The sequence below is a fragment of the Oncorhynchus masou genome, unplaced genomic scaffold (genome assembly GCF_036934945.1).
Source record: "Oncorhynchus masou masou isolate Uvic2021 unplaced genomic scaffold, UVic_Omas_1.1 unplaced_scaffold_1366, whole genome shotgun sequence".
In the NCBI taxonomy this organism is placed as follows: domain Eukaryota; kingdom Metazoa; phylum Chordata; class Actinopteri; order Salmoniformes; family Salmonidae; genus Oncorhynchus; species Oncorhynchus masou.
The window spans coordinates 48,436-66,938 of NW_027016704.1; the positions used below are offsets into that span (position 1 = coordinate 48,436).

The window sequence follows — 18,503 nt, forward strand, 5'->3', positions numbered from 1 at the left end:
GACCCTGAGTGGTTGTTGTGACATATAACAAAAAGACCATGTAAATAACACCATGTAAATAAAGTGTACATGCAACCCAGTAACCACTGTATAGTGATTATGTTATTATATCACCCTCTTTGATATGATAGGACAAATGTCCTTTATGGGCATGACAGATTATGACTGGGGGAAGAGATCACACGTTGGACAACTGTTTACTTGGCTTTCATTTATCATGTGTCATAAGCAGTGACATTGGGTACAAAAGGGTCTACATCTCAGATATATTCAGTCATTGACTGCAGGCACATAGACTTGTTCACCACACGTACAACCAACGACAACCTGGTTAATTGTAAAGCTATCTATATCAGTCCACAGTGTTCACAGTGTTCCCAGTGATCACAGTGAACCTTATGCTCTCTAAGTTACATTCCCATAAAGTCATACTATTTTATAATACATTACAGACTACATTGGACTGTGTATCATACATCATGTATTCTCGGTCTAGATCTCTTCAACAGCACCGACGAGAGAGGCGAGAGAGGCAGCAGAGGCGGGAGAAGGTTAAGCTCAACCCTCTAGTTAGTAAGTGCCTCAGGGTCATGGGAATGTCCCGTTTTGCCATGTCGTTTGAGAACACGAGTTTCATCCAGTTCATCCGCATGCCTGTGGATCAGTACAGGGTGTACGGGGATGATTTTGTCAGTTCTTACACAGCACTGCTCGAGAGGATAGAAGCTCTATGTGCCAGCGCCTTCGTGATGCTAGATGACATGAGCACAACCGGACACGTCGGGTTGGACGACCCTGAGCAGAACAGCCTTGCTGTGAGGCAGACGTGTCCAACACGGGTCGATTACAGCCCAGACCTATTTGCTGATAGTGATCCTCCGATGCATCATACAGATTTTATCCACAACCAGAACTCGGACATCGCCCCAAAGATCCGATGTAGAGACTTATTTGATATGTCCTTGCATAACAATGCTCAGCTCTTCGACGTATGCCCCCATCAAGTGGGCAAGTGCGATCGATATCAAACCTAGGTTGTCAAACCATGGATGTGACTGTGGATATGGTGTAGTTTCAGCACAATGGTGTTTCAGTGACTATATTTTGTGTTTTAATAAACCGCACGTCTAACATTCAGTGAAAGTGGGTTTGTCATGTTTTATTCAGAATCATACACAGTATACATTTAGTTTAGATATGTCTTTCACAGAGATGGCACACACAAAATGTCCACACAAGTTCATTTATCAGTGGTAACCACTTCAACAGCATCATGACATCCAGCCTCTCGCCTACTGCCTGAGGTCCCAGTTCATTTTTGGCATACAGTAGCTGTGCTTGTGGCACACATAGCAATGGGCCCTTTAGTCCGAAGTACACCTAGTCATCACGGACACACCTCGCCAATCGTTCCCGCTAACAGGCTGTGGTTGCATCAGTGCACCTTCGCTGAGGTGGAGGAGTATCTCTGCTTCGGAGACTAAAGGAGCTTTGGAAACCCCTGCGGGTCCTCATAATTAGATACAAGGTGGGACTTGTGATACAGTGCATGTTCCCTATAGCTATGCAGATATTGAGCACCACGTACTTCACCTCCTCACAATGGCCATGGGAGTGGTAGTATATGATGCTTGCAATGAAGGGTAGCCAGCAGCACATAAAGAACGTGGCAGTGAGAAAGGTCAAGACCTGTGCCCGTTTCATCTTAAGTCCAAACGAATTCCGTTTCACGTGCTGTCTGACACTGTACACTATCATGCCGTTGCAGTAAACGAGAACGACAATAGGTATGATGAAACAAATGCTCATCCTCACCCAGAAGACTGTAAGCCAGAGACTCGGATGCATAGCGTTGACACAGATCATGTTAGTCTCGGATATGGGACGAACAGTGTAATAGCATATGTCCAAGAGAGCCGAGAGCATGGGTACACAGGCACACAATCGAGCCACGATTCTCCTTCTGCTTGCCGCACGTCTGTTCACCAGACACTTCAGTGTTGTCCTGTTGTGTACCACCTTCATGTATCTCTCTATGTTGATATAGACCATGAGAAGTATTCCGTACTGGAAACAGAACTGTAAGGAATAAGGGAACAAAGGACACGTCGTTACTTGAGCTGGTTGGACACGCTTATGTGTACATGTCCTCATGGGCTAAGATTGCTGTTACCTACCGAGATCACCCCTTTCAGCAGTTTGCACATCACGAAGCCAAACACCCAGCCCCTCACGAGAACCGTCTGCGTAACCCACACCGGGATAGTCAGCAAAGTGGCTATGTCACAGACCCCCAGATGTGAAAATAAGACATCGATATCACTGAGGACCTTCCTTTGCCTCCCCGAATACTTTGAACAGGAACAGTAGAGCGTGATGACCATGTATAAATTGACAACCAAACCCGTGACCATAACCAGCGTGTGAAAGAAAGGGATGTAAATGGTGCGGCTGTATTCATAGAGACTATAACAATGTGAATCCGACTCTGGGTAGTGTGATGGTCTATTCAACATTGTAACATTATCCAGTGTGACATTGGCAAGTGAATCCATTGTAGAGCTGTAGGGATAGCAGGCCAATGACACCTTTGGTAACAGGACACGAGCCTTTATAAGACATATCTATGGTAAGTGGAACTGTAGAGTCAAGCTTATTTTGTCCGGCCAATAAATGTCACATCTATGGAGTTCTGGATGTCCAACCACTGCTGGTGATCAAACCAATGGAATTTGGAGCATCAATACAAAGCTCCTTCGTCCGACCACTGCTGGATATAGAAAGCGCCTTCGTCCAACCACTGCTGGATAACCCAATCCCTGCTGTGACATTGAAGGAAATGTTACACGTATGGCCTTCTAAACATCCAAACGCTGCTGAGTACCCAAACATTACTCCTACTAAAAAGCCTCATTCACTAGTATAGATATACATTTACCCTTTTAACACACCTCATAAGTGATATCGGCCTCTCCCTTCACCTCTACTATGGTGGATAGTGTGTCTGTGGACGTCACCTCCTCATGTGATGCATGGTGTGGGCATGTGAGTCATGAACCAGTCTCTTCAGAGATGATCAAGAAGCTTTACTTGAACAAGGCTGGTGTTGATGATGAATGTGATGACTTTTGGGAAGGTGCAGCTGTGTTCATGGACAGTATGTTGAAAGAAACACCTCTACGTTTCCAATACGGAAACAGTTGTTTTACCGATGTCATAGAAAACATGTCACATCTAACTGTGTCCGGGATGAATGACATCCTAGCAGTGGGCAGTGGGTTCGGGTTAACCGAATGCTACATTGCTTACAAGGTACTTGGTGCAACGACAGTTCATATAACGGACATCGAGCCTCCTCACCGCATGGTGGAAAAACTGTCCTGTGTCGACGCAGTTGAAAAGTACACTGGAGCGGACACCTTGATGTTTATATACCCCTGTTTTTATGCTAGTGGCTACGAAGGAGTCATCCGAACATTCAAAGGGCAGTACATTGTACTGGTAGGGGAGATGTGTGTCTTTGGCCATACCAATCCTGGTGGTCTTTTGGAACAGATTAGTGATTGTTTCGAAAAAGTTGCACATGTGGATATGCGTCGATGGAAACGCTCTTATGGGTGTCGCGAGAGTCTGGCCATATACAGCAGACGTTAGGAAATGTGAAACGTGGTGTAGTTCATGAGCCTCTGTTGAGCCACTAGTCACAGTTCCATTTGCCGTATATCTCTACAATTGTCCAACCTCTTGTCTTACAACTACACAAGGAACTGTTCTGACCTATTAAAGTCTCCACATTTTTGCAGACAGCACAATCTCATTCCAGATCGTATCAGATAGTTAAGTCCTACTGCATATTCTATGATGGCCAAAGTCCTGGTGGACCAGCAGCGACATGGCCTTGACACAGGGAAACAAACTGTACCGATAGCTTTGGGTTCCACTCGATCGAAGCTGGAAAGAGACACTCGGGAGCTTCTAGACCGTATGATCGCACTGAATATGCCTCCACCCATTTTCAAACTGAACTACACCGTGAGACTTTCAGGCTTTGCCAGATACAAGACGACTATGACCTGTCTAGGTTTTCCAGGATTGAATAGAACCTTGAACGAGATACAGACACTGCGCTCTGAACACCACACCTTCCACCGCCTTATGTCCGAGGTACAAGCACCGTGTGTTTATTATCTGGAGAAGGGGAGATGTGCCGTCAGTGAGCCTCAAACTCCGCTCAGCTCGGAGTTCATCTGCCCCAGACAAATGGACAACGCAGACTTCGATTTAACAATCACCTTAAGCGTCGATCAGGCTCTCACACATCACACCAACATTGAGGTCAACAACAACTGCTCCGATGATCTCAAGGAGACCTTGACAATGGGCACTCATGAGGACCTTTGTAAGGTCTGGAGGTCTATGGAGAGGGTTGTCTATTATGTGTTGTTCAACACCTTCCATGCGGTCTTACAAGGACACCAGTGAACGACACACAGAAGGCGTGACTGGTCTATATGTGTGTCTATGTGTGAATGAATTACCTGGTGTTCATAACTGTCAGTCTTTTTAACTATGCTCCTACCACTACCCCTATAGTGCTTTTACAGGAGACATTCCCTTGCCTGGAAGCCTTGTGACTTGATGTTTCATGGAAGCACTTTTATCAAATGTGTTGGTTTTGTAACATATATTATTACTGTAATAGATACATCCTTGCCAAGGGAGTGTAACATCTATCCAACCGTAACTCATATACTTAGCAGTTACTCCGGGTTAATAATACTGCAACTGGTTTGAATCCCAGCACAATCAGTACAGGTGATACAATGTCGAACACAAGAGGTGCTTACGGTACTTTCTCTGTGGATTACGTAGTAATTAGAGGGGGTAAACAGGAGCTCGACTCACATGGTCTGTTTACGAATGACACTGTGATGGATAAAGACTTTAAGTACGACTTCTTAGTAGACCTGGACTCGTCCTATAGGGGAGAGTACAGCTCTGTTCTGGACCAAGAGCTGCTTGTTCATGAATACACACGGTACATAACCAATAGACTGAAGGGCTTTGAAAGCACACGGCAGCAGGAGGAACGGCGCGTACTGTTTGTGTCTTCCAGTTACATACCCAGACCCTTGATCTCGATCACAGGAGCGAGGAAGGAGATGATATCCTGTTTTTTCAAGTGTTTCAACAAGGTGTATGTGGTGAACGGAGAGTCATTGTGCAACCCGGTGTTTGTGGACAAGTGGCGTGCTGAACGACAGCTCCCTGACTATCTGCTGGATGCTGATGCTGTTCTGGACAGTTACATACCTGTGCCCTTGAGCAACGCAAAACGTTTATCACTCATGTCTGGCGAGCAGGAGGAGGACATTCAATTGGATACGTATCTCCTGTATACAGAGGACCATATCACGTATATCACAATGTCTCAGTATGTGATGCGTCTTAGGCTACAGTGGAGATCTAAGGCTGGAGTGTTCGAGAGGAAGCGTAACTGTCAGTATGTGGTAAAGCCCTGTGGTGGAATTGTCTTTATCCGTGAATTTCACTCCTTGAAGAGTGTGTTTCTCTTGAACAAACTTATTTCCCTGTTAGCGTATATATTTTGATCCTGATTCAGTAGGCTATGATGTAGCATATACATGTGGGTCTATATGTATCATTTATTGTAATAAACAGTGACACCTGTGTATGAGACTTTGTATTGCTTTTCACACTCAACACTTTGCTACTAGTCCAGCATTCCCATACCTGATCCTGTGTCCACATACATTGGTTGGATATATGGGGTAACCACTCTCTTTACACATCCAGAGCTACAACGTTATCAGTGTTTTGGTGACAGAGCTAGTATGAAGCTCTCTGGAACCCATGTACGTGGACTTGTAAGTTGTATGTAGCTTAATCATACCCCTCGTAGACTTCACATTGGGTAGGTTGAATCAGCCACGGGTGGATGAAACATAGATGGCAGGGGAAGGGGATGTGTTTCATGGGGTATAAAAGGAAGCAACTGCTCCTGCAGGAGCCATTCATAGGCTGCACTCTCTGTAAACACAGTCAAGACTCCACTCTGTCTAGCACTTGTATAGAACCGGCCACTATGGAAATGCACATTGTTATCAACGTGTGTATGCTGTTCACTTCAGCAAGTACATTTGAGTGTTTTGCGTTGACAAGAGCGCCAGGTCTTACACCTGAGAGACCTGAACCCATCACCATTGTAGCAACAATGGGAAACACTGTCAAGTTGCCGGGATACTTGGAGAGTCCCGCTGAGCCTTTCTATAAAGACAATAATGTTGTGTATGCTAGGGAACACATATATGAGGTTACGGCGACCCCAGTGGGGTCCCAGGTTATAATTCGCTTCCTCACGTGCACCGACGAAGGCACTTACAGGATAGGAAATGAGACCTTCACTCTGAGTGTGAAGTCAGGCACATGTGCTATGTTCTACTATACTGCCAAGGTTGACACGGTTAAGAGGGCAGCCTTTGTTAAGCCGCTGAATGGTGTCATTACAATCTCTATGCTCTACATAGAACCTGGAAATCGCAACATGTGGAGTTTAATTGAAGTGTGGAATGACACTATGAGCAGAATGTTAAGCCCACACCAGTGCTGTTTCATTATCAATGAAGGCACCACGTTCGGGGGATATGGTGATAAGCAATACCATTATTTCATGTATCAGAGACACGGGCAAGCTGACATGTCATGCTCCAATGTCCAACTAGCAGCCTCGGCGAGTGCCACCACCACTACAACAACCCGAAGAAACTCAATGTTGACCATGCCAGATCTGAAGGAGTTGGAGGATGTGAGGACACCGGTGAAACTGCTCAACATCAGTGACAGTGTGTTGCACGTTCTTTCCTTTTAATTACATTACTACTACTACTACTACTACTACTACTACTACTACTACTACTACTACTACTACTACTACTACTACTACTACTACTACTACTATTTACATTGGGCTCACCCTGTCTCTCCCCTACAGGTATACGGAACCTGAAGAGGATGATAGACGGATTGGAAAAGTCTTGGTCGTCTGCTGGAACTAACCTCCAAACACACATCCTGACACCACTGTTCATTACGATGGCAACGCTGATCATGTCCATTTAGTCATGTGCCGATTATATCTGTTGCCTGTTGCTTGTCTTGTGTAGTGCAAGCAATAGTGTACCCTCTACTGTTGGACTTGTGTATATAACACTGACATATAGGACCCATGTGATGCATTTCTTATTAAATCATTTATTGATGATATACCTGCTTTTGTGACAGTGCAATGATACCATATCAATCATGAATGCATAAGGATATTGAATAAAACATGTAAAACGAGTCATCGCACACTGTCCTGTTAGTGTTATTGTCTTCACCTCAACACCTCACTGGTGTGTGAATTTTTAGTGCGCTGTATCTGGTCTCTAACTATAACTTGGTCTTCCCTGGTCATATCAGCAGCACGCATCCATTCTGTGTCCTGAAGCAGCTCATGAGCCAAAAGTCTCTCTGGGGCACGGAACTTCAGCAATCTGAAGACTATCCTTTTCACCAGTTCATACTGCATCACTTTAGGCATTATGATGTCAGGGTCACAGGGTGTACTTGATGCACTGGGGTGGTCTTTGGGACATAGAGTCCTTGTGATAATCTCGTAGGTGGACATAGTCACACGTCTGATGTTACAGCTAGCGAATTTAACCTCCCCTTCCATTGCATCCACTATCAAAACCCCTAGGCTCCACATGTCTATGGCACATGTGTACTCTATACATCTACGTTTTTCCAGGAACAATTCCGGGGCCCTGTACACCTCGGTGACCACATTTGGGCTCATCCAGTTGGAGGACTGTCTAGAGAGGCCCATGTCAGCCACCTTCACTGTGAGATCTTCTGTCAGCAGCACGTTGTAAGGCGTCAGGTCCCTGTGTACTATATTCAGTCTGTGCATGTAGGACAGGGCATTAGCCACCTGTGCACTAAAGTGAGCAACGAAACTGAAAGGGAGACACTCTTGGTAGCGGTCTTCTTCGTAGTAAGACTTCACACCGTATCCATTGTGGATCGCATCACCCAAGGTGTAGGGTACGTAGGCCATGAGCATGGCTATCGTGTCATTATCTACAAAGCAATCGTGCATGTGAATCACATATGGGTGACCCCTCAGTGCTGCGAGACATGAGAGCTCTCTGACTGTTGTGTCCTCTACGCCACGGGTGTGGTATTTCAAGGCATACTCCTTCCCAGTAGTCAGACAAGTAACTTTGTACACGGTTCCATATGCACCGTTGCCTAAAACAGGGCCTCTCTTGTAGTTCTCCATTCTGATTGGTATAGTGGTTCAGTTATAGTAGCTTATATATAGCCTCATTGACTTTTGAGGGAGTTGTTAAGGTCTGACCAAACAGTGCTGTGTATTCCACATCTGTCTGACCAATCCAACCACAGATTCACAAGTCAACCATGATGCTGCCTCAAGCTTGGTAGTCCGACAATGGTTCCTCTGAGGAACCGATTACGACTGGACAGTCCAGCCATTAATTTGCAATATAACCATGATGATGCTTGTAGCTCGGTAATTGGAACATAGTTTTTGAGGACCTGTCCTACAAACACATGTTATATCTTCCCTCACTATCAAAGGGTGCTGTTATCCTGCAAGAATGGCCCAGCACTTACACCGGTCTCACCTACACTGCCAGATAAATGGAACCTTCTCACCACAGAATGGAATCCTGTCCATAGAGACGCTGTTAGAGAACACACACTTTGACAACGGACCAGGCTCCAAGGGTCTGACAGACCTTAAGATGTGCATTAGGAAATACCTTGATTGCGCTGTAAGTCATACACTGTCACTGTGTTAAATGGACAAGGGTAAGGTAGTGAGCTTGTGTAACACATTGATTCTGTCTCCTTATCCCCCCCCAAGGTTCAGATACCCCAGGATAACGGAGTTCCACTTGCATTCCGCCTGAGTGGATGTATCGCCGTGAGAGATCTCACTGAGTCCCCGTTCGGGAGCATAGCATGTCCGGGTCTGTCTATTTACACAGAGGGTAAAATCAGTTTTGGTTGTGCACAAGGCAAGGCTTTGACTGCTTTGGAAATGGCAATACTGTTCTATTTTACTCCCCTCTCACTATGTACTGGGTTGGACATGATGCATATATAAAGTGTTCCGCATGATGTGATAACCACTGAGTGCCACTCTCCACCCGCCGCTACGATCGACCGCTAAAGTCGAGACTAAGACCGCTATGGGATCCAGGCTGTAACTTGTACCTGTGCCACACACTTGTTAACCAGAGTTGAACACATGGCTCCAGATGACACTTGTTCTGACACAAAGAATGTTTGTGAACACTTTCTGTTGCAGTTGTACATGAAATACATGATGTTACCAGATGCACTCTGTGTTCGTGAGTTTTATTGTACACACACACACACACACACACTTCTGTAGCATTTCATCATTTTATTATTGTTCATTTTGCAGTGGATCATTTGCAATGGATACAGACACAATGGTACATTGACATGGTTATATTCTCAACAATATAGAAGTGATACATAATAAAAGTAAACTTGTTCCACTATCCTGTCAATGCAGATTGGGCTATTCGTTACATATCACCCGCTGCCGGGTGTCCAACGTCCACACCGGACCCTTCATCCGTGGCAGCTACCGGTTGTCCTGCATCCACACCTGCTCCTTTTGAGCTTGCCCCTTCCACACTTGCTCCTTCCATCATCATATCCCTCACCATTCCATCTAGGTAGGTAGAGAGCAACACTCGACAGACCACATTCTTCATTGCGCACCAGATGTCTTCCATGTTATAACCCGGTCCCTTGTTCAAGATGAGTATCATGTTCTTGGGACACCTAGGACCAGTCTCAATCCTAGTCTGATGCTGTAGAGTTTGATCAATCTCCATGGTAAGGCAAACATCAAAGTCGTCTTGGGTTGGTTGTTTGACGTCGCCGGAGCAGTTTGACACCGAAGAAGACGTTCCTGGAGCTTTGGCAGCAGCAGCACCTACGGCGCTTATAAATGACTTACATACCATGTGAGCCCTATACAGATAGATGTGATAGGTCCTGTGCCTATACGGGCACTCGTGTATATCCTTCACAAGGGCCATCATTCTTCTGTTGCCCTCCACAGAGATCGACGTATTGACTCTGTCGTAGCTTGACATCATCACTTTGAAAGTTAACGTGAAAGGAGGGCCTGATGTAGCAAATTCGACCATACGGTTGAACATATCATTCTCTGCATCGGTCGTATCGGCTGTGTCACTCGTCTCAGATTGAATCCAGGGGCTGCTTTCGTCAGTTAACGTCAGGGAGCGACGCCCGAAGCCAGGGCTGCTATCGTCAGTTAAGATCAGGAAGCGATCGCTACCTTGGTATTCCAGTGGTAACATTGAAGGCTCCTGTGTGGGTTTGCAATTGAAGTCTGAGTTCGATGCCATTTCAGAAGCTACTGTTGAAAGAGTATCTACACCACTAGCTCTTATAGGAAACATGATATCCTAGAAGATGTAAGACACAGCTATGATGAGAGGTTGGATTACCTGGATTACCTGTCGAAGGTTCAGTTATAGAGTCTAGAGTAGCAATGAAGCACAGATATGACAGTAGGACATGTCAAGCTAGGGTTCATGTATCCAACCTACACTGTGTTGTAGGGGGAGGTTGTATCCAACGATGGATGTTTCAGTGTGGGTATGGAGAAGGTAGTGTCACTGTACAAGGGGTCCGTTGACCAGACTCAACTATATGCACTCTGATTCTGGCTGTGTACTCACAATTGTATTCAACCTCTATACCAAGAAGGTGGCTGTGCTCTATGTATACTGGATCAATGGAGTGTGACCATACAGCAGTGATGCAAGGTGTATCGAGTTTGACAGTGGAAGGAGAAACCGTGTTGAGGCAATCTAAGCCGAAGGGTGTTGTTACTAGGTCTTCCCAGCTGGCGCGCTCCACCAAGTGGCGTATTCTCGTGGACCCGTACGTCCGGTCTGCCTTGGAGGCTCTAGGTGCCAGACTGAACAACTTCACCTGCAGTTACATACACATCTGGGTGTACCCGTCTGCCAGAGACCAAGGTCCGGACCTGCTATGCGACTGTCATGTTATGGGCCTAACTGAGTGCCACTGTCAGCAGACTACAATCCGTGGCTACTTCGAGACTATGATGCCTATGACACTCCGTGAGGTCGAGAAGCTGGTCGGGATCCCGTGTACCTTGTACAAGGTAGAAGAGCGGCACGAATGTACCACTCAAGGCCTCCTGTTCTGCAAGGGCGACCACATATTCAACGAGTATAAGGGTTTGAGACGTGTCCACGTTTACCCAGAAGGATACACTGTGTTCAGCTACTTGCAGAATGACGGCCGTAGGATATTTGTCAAGACCGAACACTGGGGACATCTTTATTCATATTCACATCTTCAGTCGATGTCAGAGTTTGATTATTTTTACGACACATACCGTTGTTTAAAGTATCAGGCACCTTGTTAATTGCCGGATTGTGCTTGTTCTGGTATACTTTGCTTGTGTTTCGTGAAATGATTGTGACCCATATCTGTTGTAATTGCCATCGAAATAAACAATGATACCAGAGTTATTCTGTGTCCGTGGGTTCTATTGTACACCATTAGATACAACCTCTACAGAAGAGAAAGTAGCGTAGTACACCCCGCGGTTCCTTTCCTCACCCTATTAGCAACGGCCAAAGATACAATAGTGTTGCTTATGGTTCACAATGATTACAAAGGGACTATGTAGACCCGGGCATGCTGTGAGCAGTGCAAGAGCAAGGTCCATCGGTTATGCTACTGAACAACTAAGCAGTCCTTGGACACTACCCAGGGTTGACATATTAAGCCTCGGTTGCATGAATTAGCCATGGTTCTAGGTGTCAGCCTTGTTTGGAGGGATCACTCTTGCTTGGCTGTACAAGTCTTAAGCGGATACGCGCCTTAGTTGCCATGTAGCCATGGTTAGAGGAGTCAGCTTTGGTTGGACAAGGGTGTATGTAGCCACGTTTGGAGGAATCAGCTTTGTTTGGACGAGGGGTGTTGTTGGATACCATAGCCTTGGTTGGAGGGGTCACTATAGGCACGATCTGAAACTCATGGTTGGACAAGGGTGTATGTAGCCACGTTTGGAGGAATCAGCTTTGTTTGGACGAGGGGTGTTGTTGGATACCATAGCCTTGGTTGGAGGGGTCACTATAGGCACGGGCTGAAACTCATGGTTGGACAGGGTGTAACAATTAAGCAGTCCTGAATTAGGCATGGCTAGAGGAGTCGGTCTGGGTTGGATATGCAAGTCCTAAGCGGATAGGAGTCATAGTTGCCATGTAGCCATGTGTGGAGGGATCAGCTTTGTTTGGACGAGGGGTGTTGTTGGATACTATAGCCCTGGTCTGACGAGTCACTATAGGCAAGGCTGATACACATGGTTGGTGTTGGATGAATGGACTACTTAAAACCCCTTTAAAGGCATTGTTGGCCAGACTGTAACAGCACACACTGAGTCTCTCTACTAGGCAGCATAGGGTACATCCACCCACCCAAGGACACTGTATTACGTTACCCTGTGTCATAGTAGTAGTAACCATGTCTCAGTCACCAGTACCTGAGGACGCACATCTGGCCACACTTACAACACAGACCTTACACCTAATGGAGATCTTGAACACTTTCACCTACATCTCTCTCGTCACGTTATTGAATCTAGACACCAATGGCAGTCGCAGACTATATGACGTACTCTGCGCCCTGGAAGGTATTGGACTTCTGAGTAAAGATAGGAAGATATACACATGCAAACGACAAAGGTATCAGTTGCCGATATTTAAAAGATGTAGCATGAAGAAACACATTGGAACTGTTTACCGGCATGTGCGCAATAACCCAGGGATGTTCACCTTGCAGGACTTGGTTAGGAGATTTCATATTACACGACGTAGGATGTATGACATTTTCGGTGTGCTGAGCATAATTGGTGTTGTGATAAAAGGAAGGCAGGATGCTACACATCTGCCCCACAGTCGGTGTGGTCGGACTCCCAATGGAAACGGACTCTGGAAAGGATATGGGGTGATTCCTCTGAAGTGCAGGTCGTGGAGAATAACATACCAGAGGTTATGTGCATTGACGCTATTGACATTGGTTCTGACACCCAGATTATCCAGATTGACTCCTCTGAATGCCAGTTGCTTTATGTCGACAATGATGGCCTGATATCCGAGTCCTATACCTTACCAGTGTGTATGTGTATTGGCACTAATGACATTGGTTCTGACACCCAGATCATCCAGATTGACTCCTCTGAATGCCATTATGTCGACAATGATGGCGTGATATCCGAGTCCTATATCTTAGAGACCAATTCCATATTAGAGCCAGTGTGCCTCCCGGTGGAGAGCAACGGTACACAGAGAGACTGTACCAATGGTGAAGTGCAGTGTATAGACATCAACAATGCGTTTCATGGGTACAAGGGCATACTGAGAGACTCTCACAAAAGCCAGGGGCTGTGTACGGACACCGAGGACCTGCCACTTTACACCTTTGACACTCAGGACATCCTGATGAACATTCCCGAGGGCAGGGTTGATTGGACCAACACAGACAGTCTACTAGAGTCCTTATTATGGTTAGATAAGGACTCTGACAGCAACCCTGAAACAGTCTTTGGTTTCCAACAGGAAGATTGTGAACAGGACAGTACCTGGCCTACACCCAAGTCTATCACTGATGTACTGCATATGACTTCACTCTGTCTGTAACTACACTGTTGTATTATACCATTGTACATACCCACGCTTTTGTATTACACCATTGTACATATCCATATATCCACTGTTGTATTATGCCATTGTAAACATCTATGTAACTCCACTGTTGTCGTAAACCATTGCAAATAAATTGTACACCTTGATGTACTTGTCTTGTGTAGTAGTAGTAGTAGTAGTAGTAGTAGTAGTAGTAGTAGTAGTAGTAGTAGTAGTAGTAGTAGTAGTAGTAGTAGTTGTGCACTGCACTCATGTGTTATTTTGTACAACTGACACAGGCTCATGATAGACACATAAAACACAATAATGCGGTTCACTACTTTATTAGCCTTTACGGTACATAGTCCTAACATCATACTCAATCTCTACTATGGTGAGAAGCATCAAGTGCGAAGTGGTAACAGGTAAAGGACTCTTCTGAGAGTCACATAACCAAGAAGGTCATTGTTGCCCCAATACCAGCCAATCCAAAAATGGTCATGATGATGTTCCTACATCTGGACCCAGGTTCTGCTACTGGAAAGAACTCCACGAACCCATTCTGGAAAATTTCAAAATAAATATTAGATTACAGGTAGACCAAGACAATGTTGGCATCTCTCAGTCATTACTGAACGTACCCAGGAGTTATGTTTGACTAGCCAGTCCTTATGGTGAGTGACCAGGTACTCTGATATCTCCTCTCCCACCAAATCTACACAGTCGTCTCTCCCCTTGTCTCTCAAGTACCGGCACACCGCAGCCCCAAAAGATGTCAGGCTGGCAACACGGCCCCAGTTGACGGTCCCGTCTTCAAAGATGCTATGGGCTACTGCACTGATGAACTTCACGTTATCCCCTCTGTCATCCACATAGAGTGTGTTGATCATACCTGTAACATCCATAGCGCAAACATGCTAAATTACTTTGTCACTGGCTTGTGTTAGCTGTTGGTGTCATAACACAATACCTACCGTTGTATGTGTATCTGTGCTTCTCTAGTAATTGCCCGATAACTCTACTCATTGTTGACAGAGCTTTGCTTTCGTTCCACCTAGGTTTCAGAAGTCCCGTACATTGTCCTAGGACACATTTAATGAGTTGCCTGGTGTCGGTGTCCAGGGCTCCGGTCTGGTGCTGGTATGTTTCCCGATGTGATATCTTCATTGTGTGCATGATTGTGTGCATTTATGAGTCAATGGTAGCCTATGGTACACCTATGACTGCAATGATAGTCTGCAGACGTGTTGACACTTATATATACACGAGGGGAGTTATTCACGCTAGCTCTAACACTGACATAATGCAACTATTACACCAGGGGTAACATCGGCCTTGTGCAGTCGACCAGGTCAAAGAGACAAGAGGATATCAAAGGCGTACTTCATGTTACGTTTATTTAAATACAGCGACACTACAATCCCAGTACCGTACATGATATCGGCCATGCTCATAGAATGTACGCTCATACAATGTCTTATGTTTGTTACAGTAGAAGGTAATGTACAACAACAAGAAAAAAGGGCAACATGTCAAGGTATAAAAGTGAAAGTCTTCAGCCTCATCCGAAGTTCTTTGGTCATTTCATCACAGTGAGGGTGATGTCCTTGGGAGGGTAGGTACCTTCCCTGGATGGTGAGGGCACTGCAGACAACGCAGCGGTTCAGGTCGCTGATTGAAGTGTACCCATAAGCCGAGTTGGTGATGATTCTATCAGGGAATGCAATCTTTCCCCTCCTGTACCGTTCCTTCCCCAGTAAGAGCATCATCTCGTCTTCTCGATTCGTGTACCTATCGGTAAGGTACTTACAGCGGCCGCTTGTGTTGTACACGTGAAAGATGTGCTCACCCAGCAGGGTGTCGTTCTCAACAAAGTTCTTGATTTCTATGTTACACATGAAACATTTGTGTGTGTCAACCGTATTTGGAAGGTGGTACATGTTGGCAGACTCTCCTAGTACACCAAAGTGATTGGTGCCGTAAGCTAAGCAGCTATCCGTTTCGAGGTCTCCCCATCTGTACTCATGTCCAGGTCCTCTCCTAGTGAACAAAGGAGTGCTGTCGATAGACCCTGCCACTTTCAGATGCTTCAACGTTGCCTTGAAGCGGCTACCAATGTCAGGGCATGCCATGTAATGATCTTGGTCTGGTGGCGATGTACAGATGATGCAATGTTTTGTACCTGCGATTGTAACGTAGCCATCGTTCGAGTACAACGTGAAGTCAGGGAATGCTAGCATCCCACTTTGGAACCTCAGCCTCCCTTGTAGGATGATAAGCTCCTTTTCACGTCCCCTGTACTGGAGCTTCACATAGCGACACTGGCCTTCCCCGTGTCGCACGTGTTCATTTAATCCAGGGTCACCTCTTTTGTATCCAGACAGTACTATGTTACAATCAGCACACTTATATGTGTCATATGTTCCATCAACGCGCATCATAACATTAGGGTCTTTGAGTAAGTCATATTCATTCCTCCGACCTTTGAAACAGTTTTCGCGAGCGGTGCCTTGAGGGGTTATAGTCTGGTTACTGTCCACCTCAAGTCTATGGTCGAAGACAGTCACGACCGTTGCAACCACCCTGAATTATCTGCACTTCTGGGACACACTCCAGTGTAGTACTACTGTAGTTTGGGTTCTGCATGGTTCACTACGCTCCACAAGGTGTTAGAAAAGCCACTGATGGTTTGTGTTAAGTACACTGATAGCGAGGTGCAACATATCTCAGTCTTTTATACAAGTACACAAGGGGCCATGTCCCTAGGCTGTATAAGGGGATACGATTTGGGTGTATGAACTCTGGTTGGATCAGCCTAAGGCAAGCCATAGGACTGGGAACGGAGCGTCTAACCACGGAGCCGATATCACACCCAGGGTGGGCGTCCAAATGAGCAATTTTATTCCAACACACTTAGGCAATGTATGTGTTGACAATGGTACACGGGTCTGAGGGATGTCAGGGTGCACCTTTCCTCCCTGGAGTTGTTGATACTATCTATATACATGTGATGTGACTGTATTGTACTTTGGGAATAATAAAAACATTCTATTTGAAACATTGTGTAAGGATCTGTTATGACATGACTTTATTTCATAGGAATATGGACATTGACATATATCATCATTAGCTACATAGGTTACATAGTCACACTATAGACCAAGTGTCATTACACTACACAGAGTACCGTGCCACTTTATTAGCAGGTACCCCTTTTCCCTTTGTTTGCCTAGTCCAATAGTCATCACCCTTTCCCCTGACAAGAGCGGTCTTCCTACACTTGCAGCAAGACATAGATGATATCTTACGTAGAGCCTTGTACACACAGGGTTGACAAAGGAACTGCTGCATACCACACAGCCCTGAGTCAACATCTCACTAAGTTCACACAACTCGTTCTGTGTGAACTCGCCAGGCTTCAGCTTTTCCAACAGCGACATCAAACTGCTTTCCAGACGGAGTCCCTCTTTGGGATCCATAGTGCACACCTTGATCACTCCGAGCAGGCAGCATACAGCGATGCACTTCCAACTCTTGAAGCGTAACAACCTGATGTCCAATGTACGTTTAGAAAACAGCTTGGCAGCTACCAGTATGACCCTTTCATTCAGCACATCGATAGGTGACGGGGCAAGGGACGTTTGTCCGAGGACGTGTTCCAGAATAAGATACTTGCACAGTATACTGATCATGTTGTCACCGTTGGCAGGGAACACGGCTCCTTTCAACTTGGTAATTATCTGCTTCTCAGCCTCTTGTATCCCCTTTTCATCTGTCAAGATGTAAAGGTTGAACTTGGGCTTACCCATATCTCTGGAGGACTCTATAACACATGCCTTGTTTACCCAGTCCCTGTGCTCGCACAAGCCCTTTAGATCACATTCCGTGAACACAGCATGCATCTTAATTGAGAGCGATAGGCATGCAGCTCGGATGTTAGCGATGTTCTTCAGTAGCTGAGACGGGTCCTCACCGAGGTCGACACAGGTGGTTACGTATCGGTCCATGACATTCACAGCCGGCGTAAAGACAGAGTGGTGCGTCTGGGTGTGAATCATGTCGACTGGTATTATCTTAGCAAACCAACTGACGGCCGCTAGCCGATAGTTCTGGTACTCTGTGACAATATCATTGGTTAGCTCCCGGTGGTTAGGGCGATCTACCCCTGTCTCGTTTGCAGCGTTTGTACTGTGCAGAGACAATTGGTCGGTGAAGGCTCGCTCCAGTTCAACCTTACCCATCTCTGGCATACCGAAGTCCAATTTGGGAAATATGAACACATGGCGATCCAAAGGGGTAAACGGAGTGCAGTCTTGCTCATACCTGAACATCTCACGGGGGACAAGGTGCTGTTTCCTCCTGGACTTGATGGGGGCAAGAGTTGTTGCAGTTGTAGTACAAGACCGTGTTTTTTGAGAATCTACATTAAGGGGTTCCATTTCAATATCTGCAGACCTCCTAGACCCCTGATGTTGGGTGTAAGCAGTAGTTCAAATCCTCACCCTTCATAACCACCGTGGATATTTAACTTTACCCATTGCATCCTGCCACGGCTAACCCGTCCAACCCCGGGCTACACGTCCACCCCGGGCTAATGGCAACGAAACCTGGTGTCGGATAGCCCTGTGAGTGTCGAAGGGAAGATGGGTGTTTGTCTGAATTAGCACATAATCCTCAGGA

The 18,503-nt window shown here is 45.9% G+C and overlaps 2 protein-coding genes across 2 annotated transcripts; both read right to left on the minus strand.

Moving 5' to 3' along the window:
• Window positions 1–7,396: 7,396 nt before the first annotated feature.
• Window positions 7,397–8,347, minus strand: LOC135539050 (uncharacterized). Its single transcript, XM_064964930.1, has one exon. It carries the CDS (start codon window positions 8,345–8,347, stop codon window positions 7,397–7,399), a length of 951 nt encoding a protein of 316 aa, XP_064821002.1.
• A 5,921-nt stretch (window positions 8,348–14,268) lies between these two features.
• LOC135539051 (induced myeloid leukemia cell differentiation protein Mcl-1 homolog) lies at window positions 14,269–14,990 on the minus strand. The gene is made up of 3 exons (XM_064964931.1): window positions 14,798–14,990; window positions 14,465–14,715; window positions 14,269–14,385 (listed from the first exon to the last, which is right to left on the minus strand). Exons 1-3 carry the CDS (start codon window positions 14,988–14,990, stop codon window positions 14,269–14,271), a joined length of 561 nt encoding a protein of 186 aa, XP_064821003.1.
• Window positions 14,991–18,503: the final 3,513 nt, after the last annotated feature.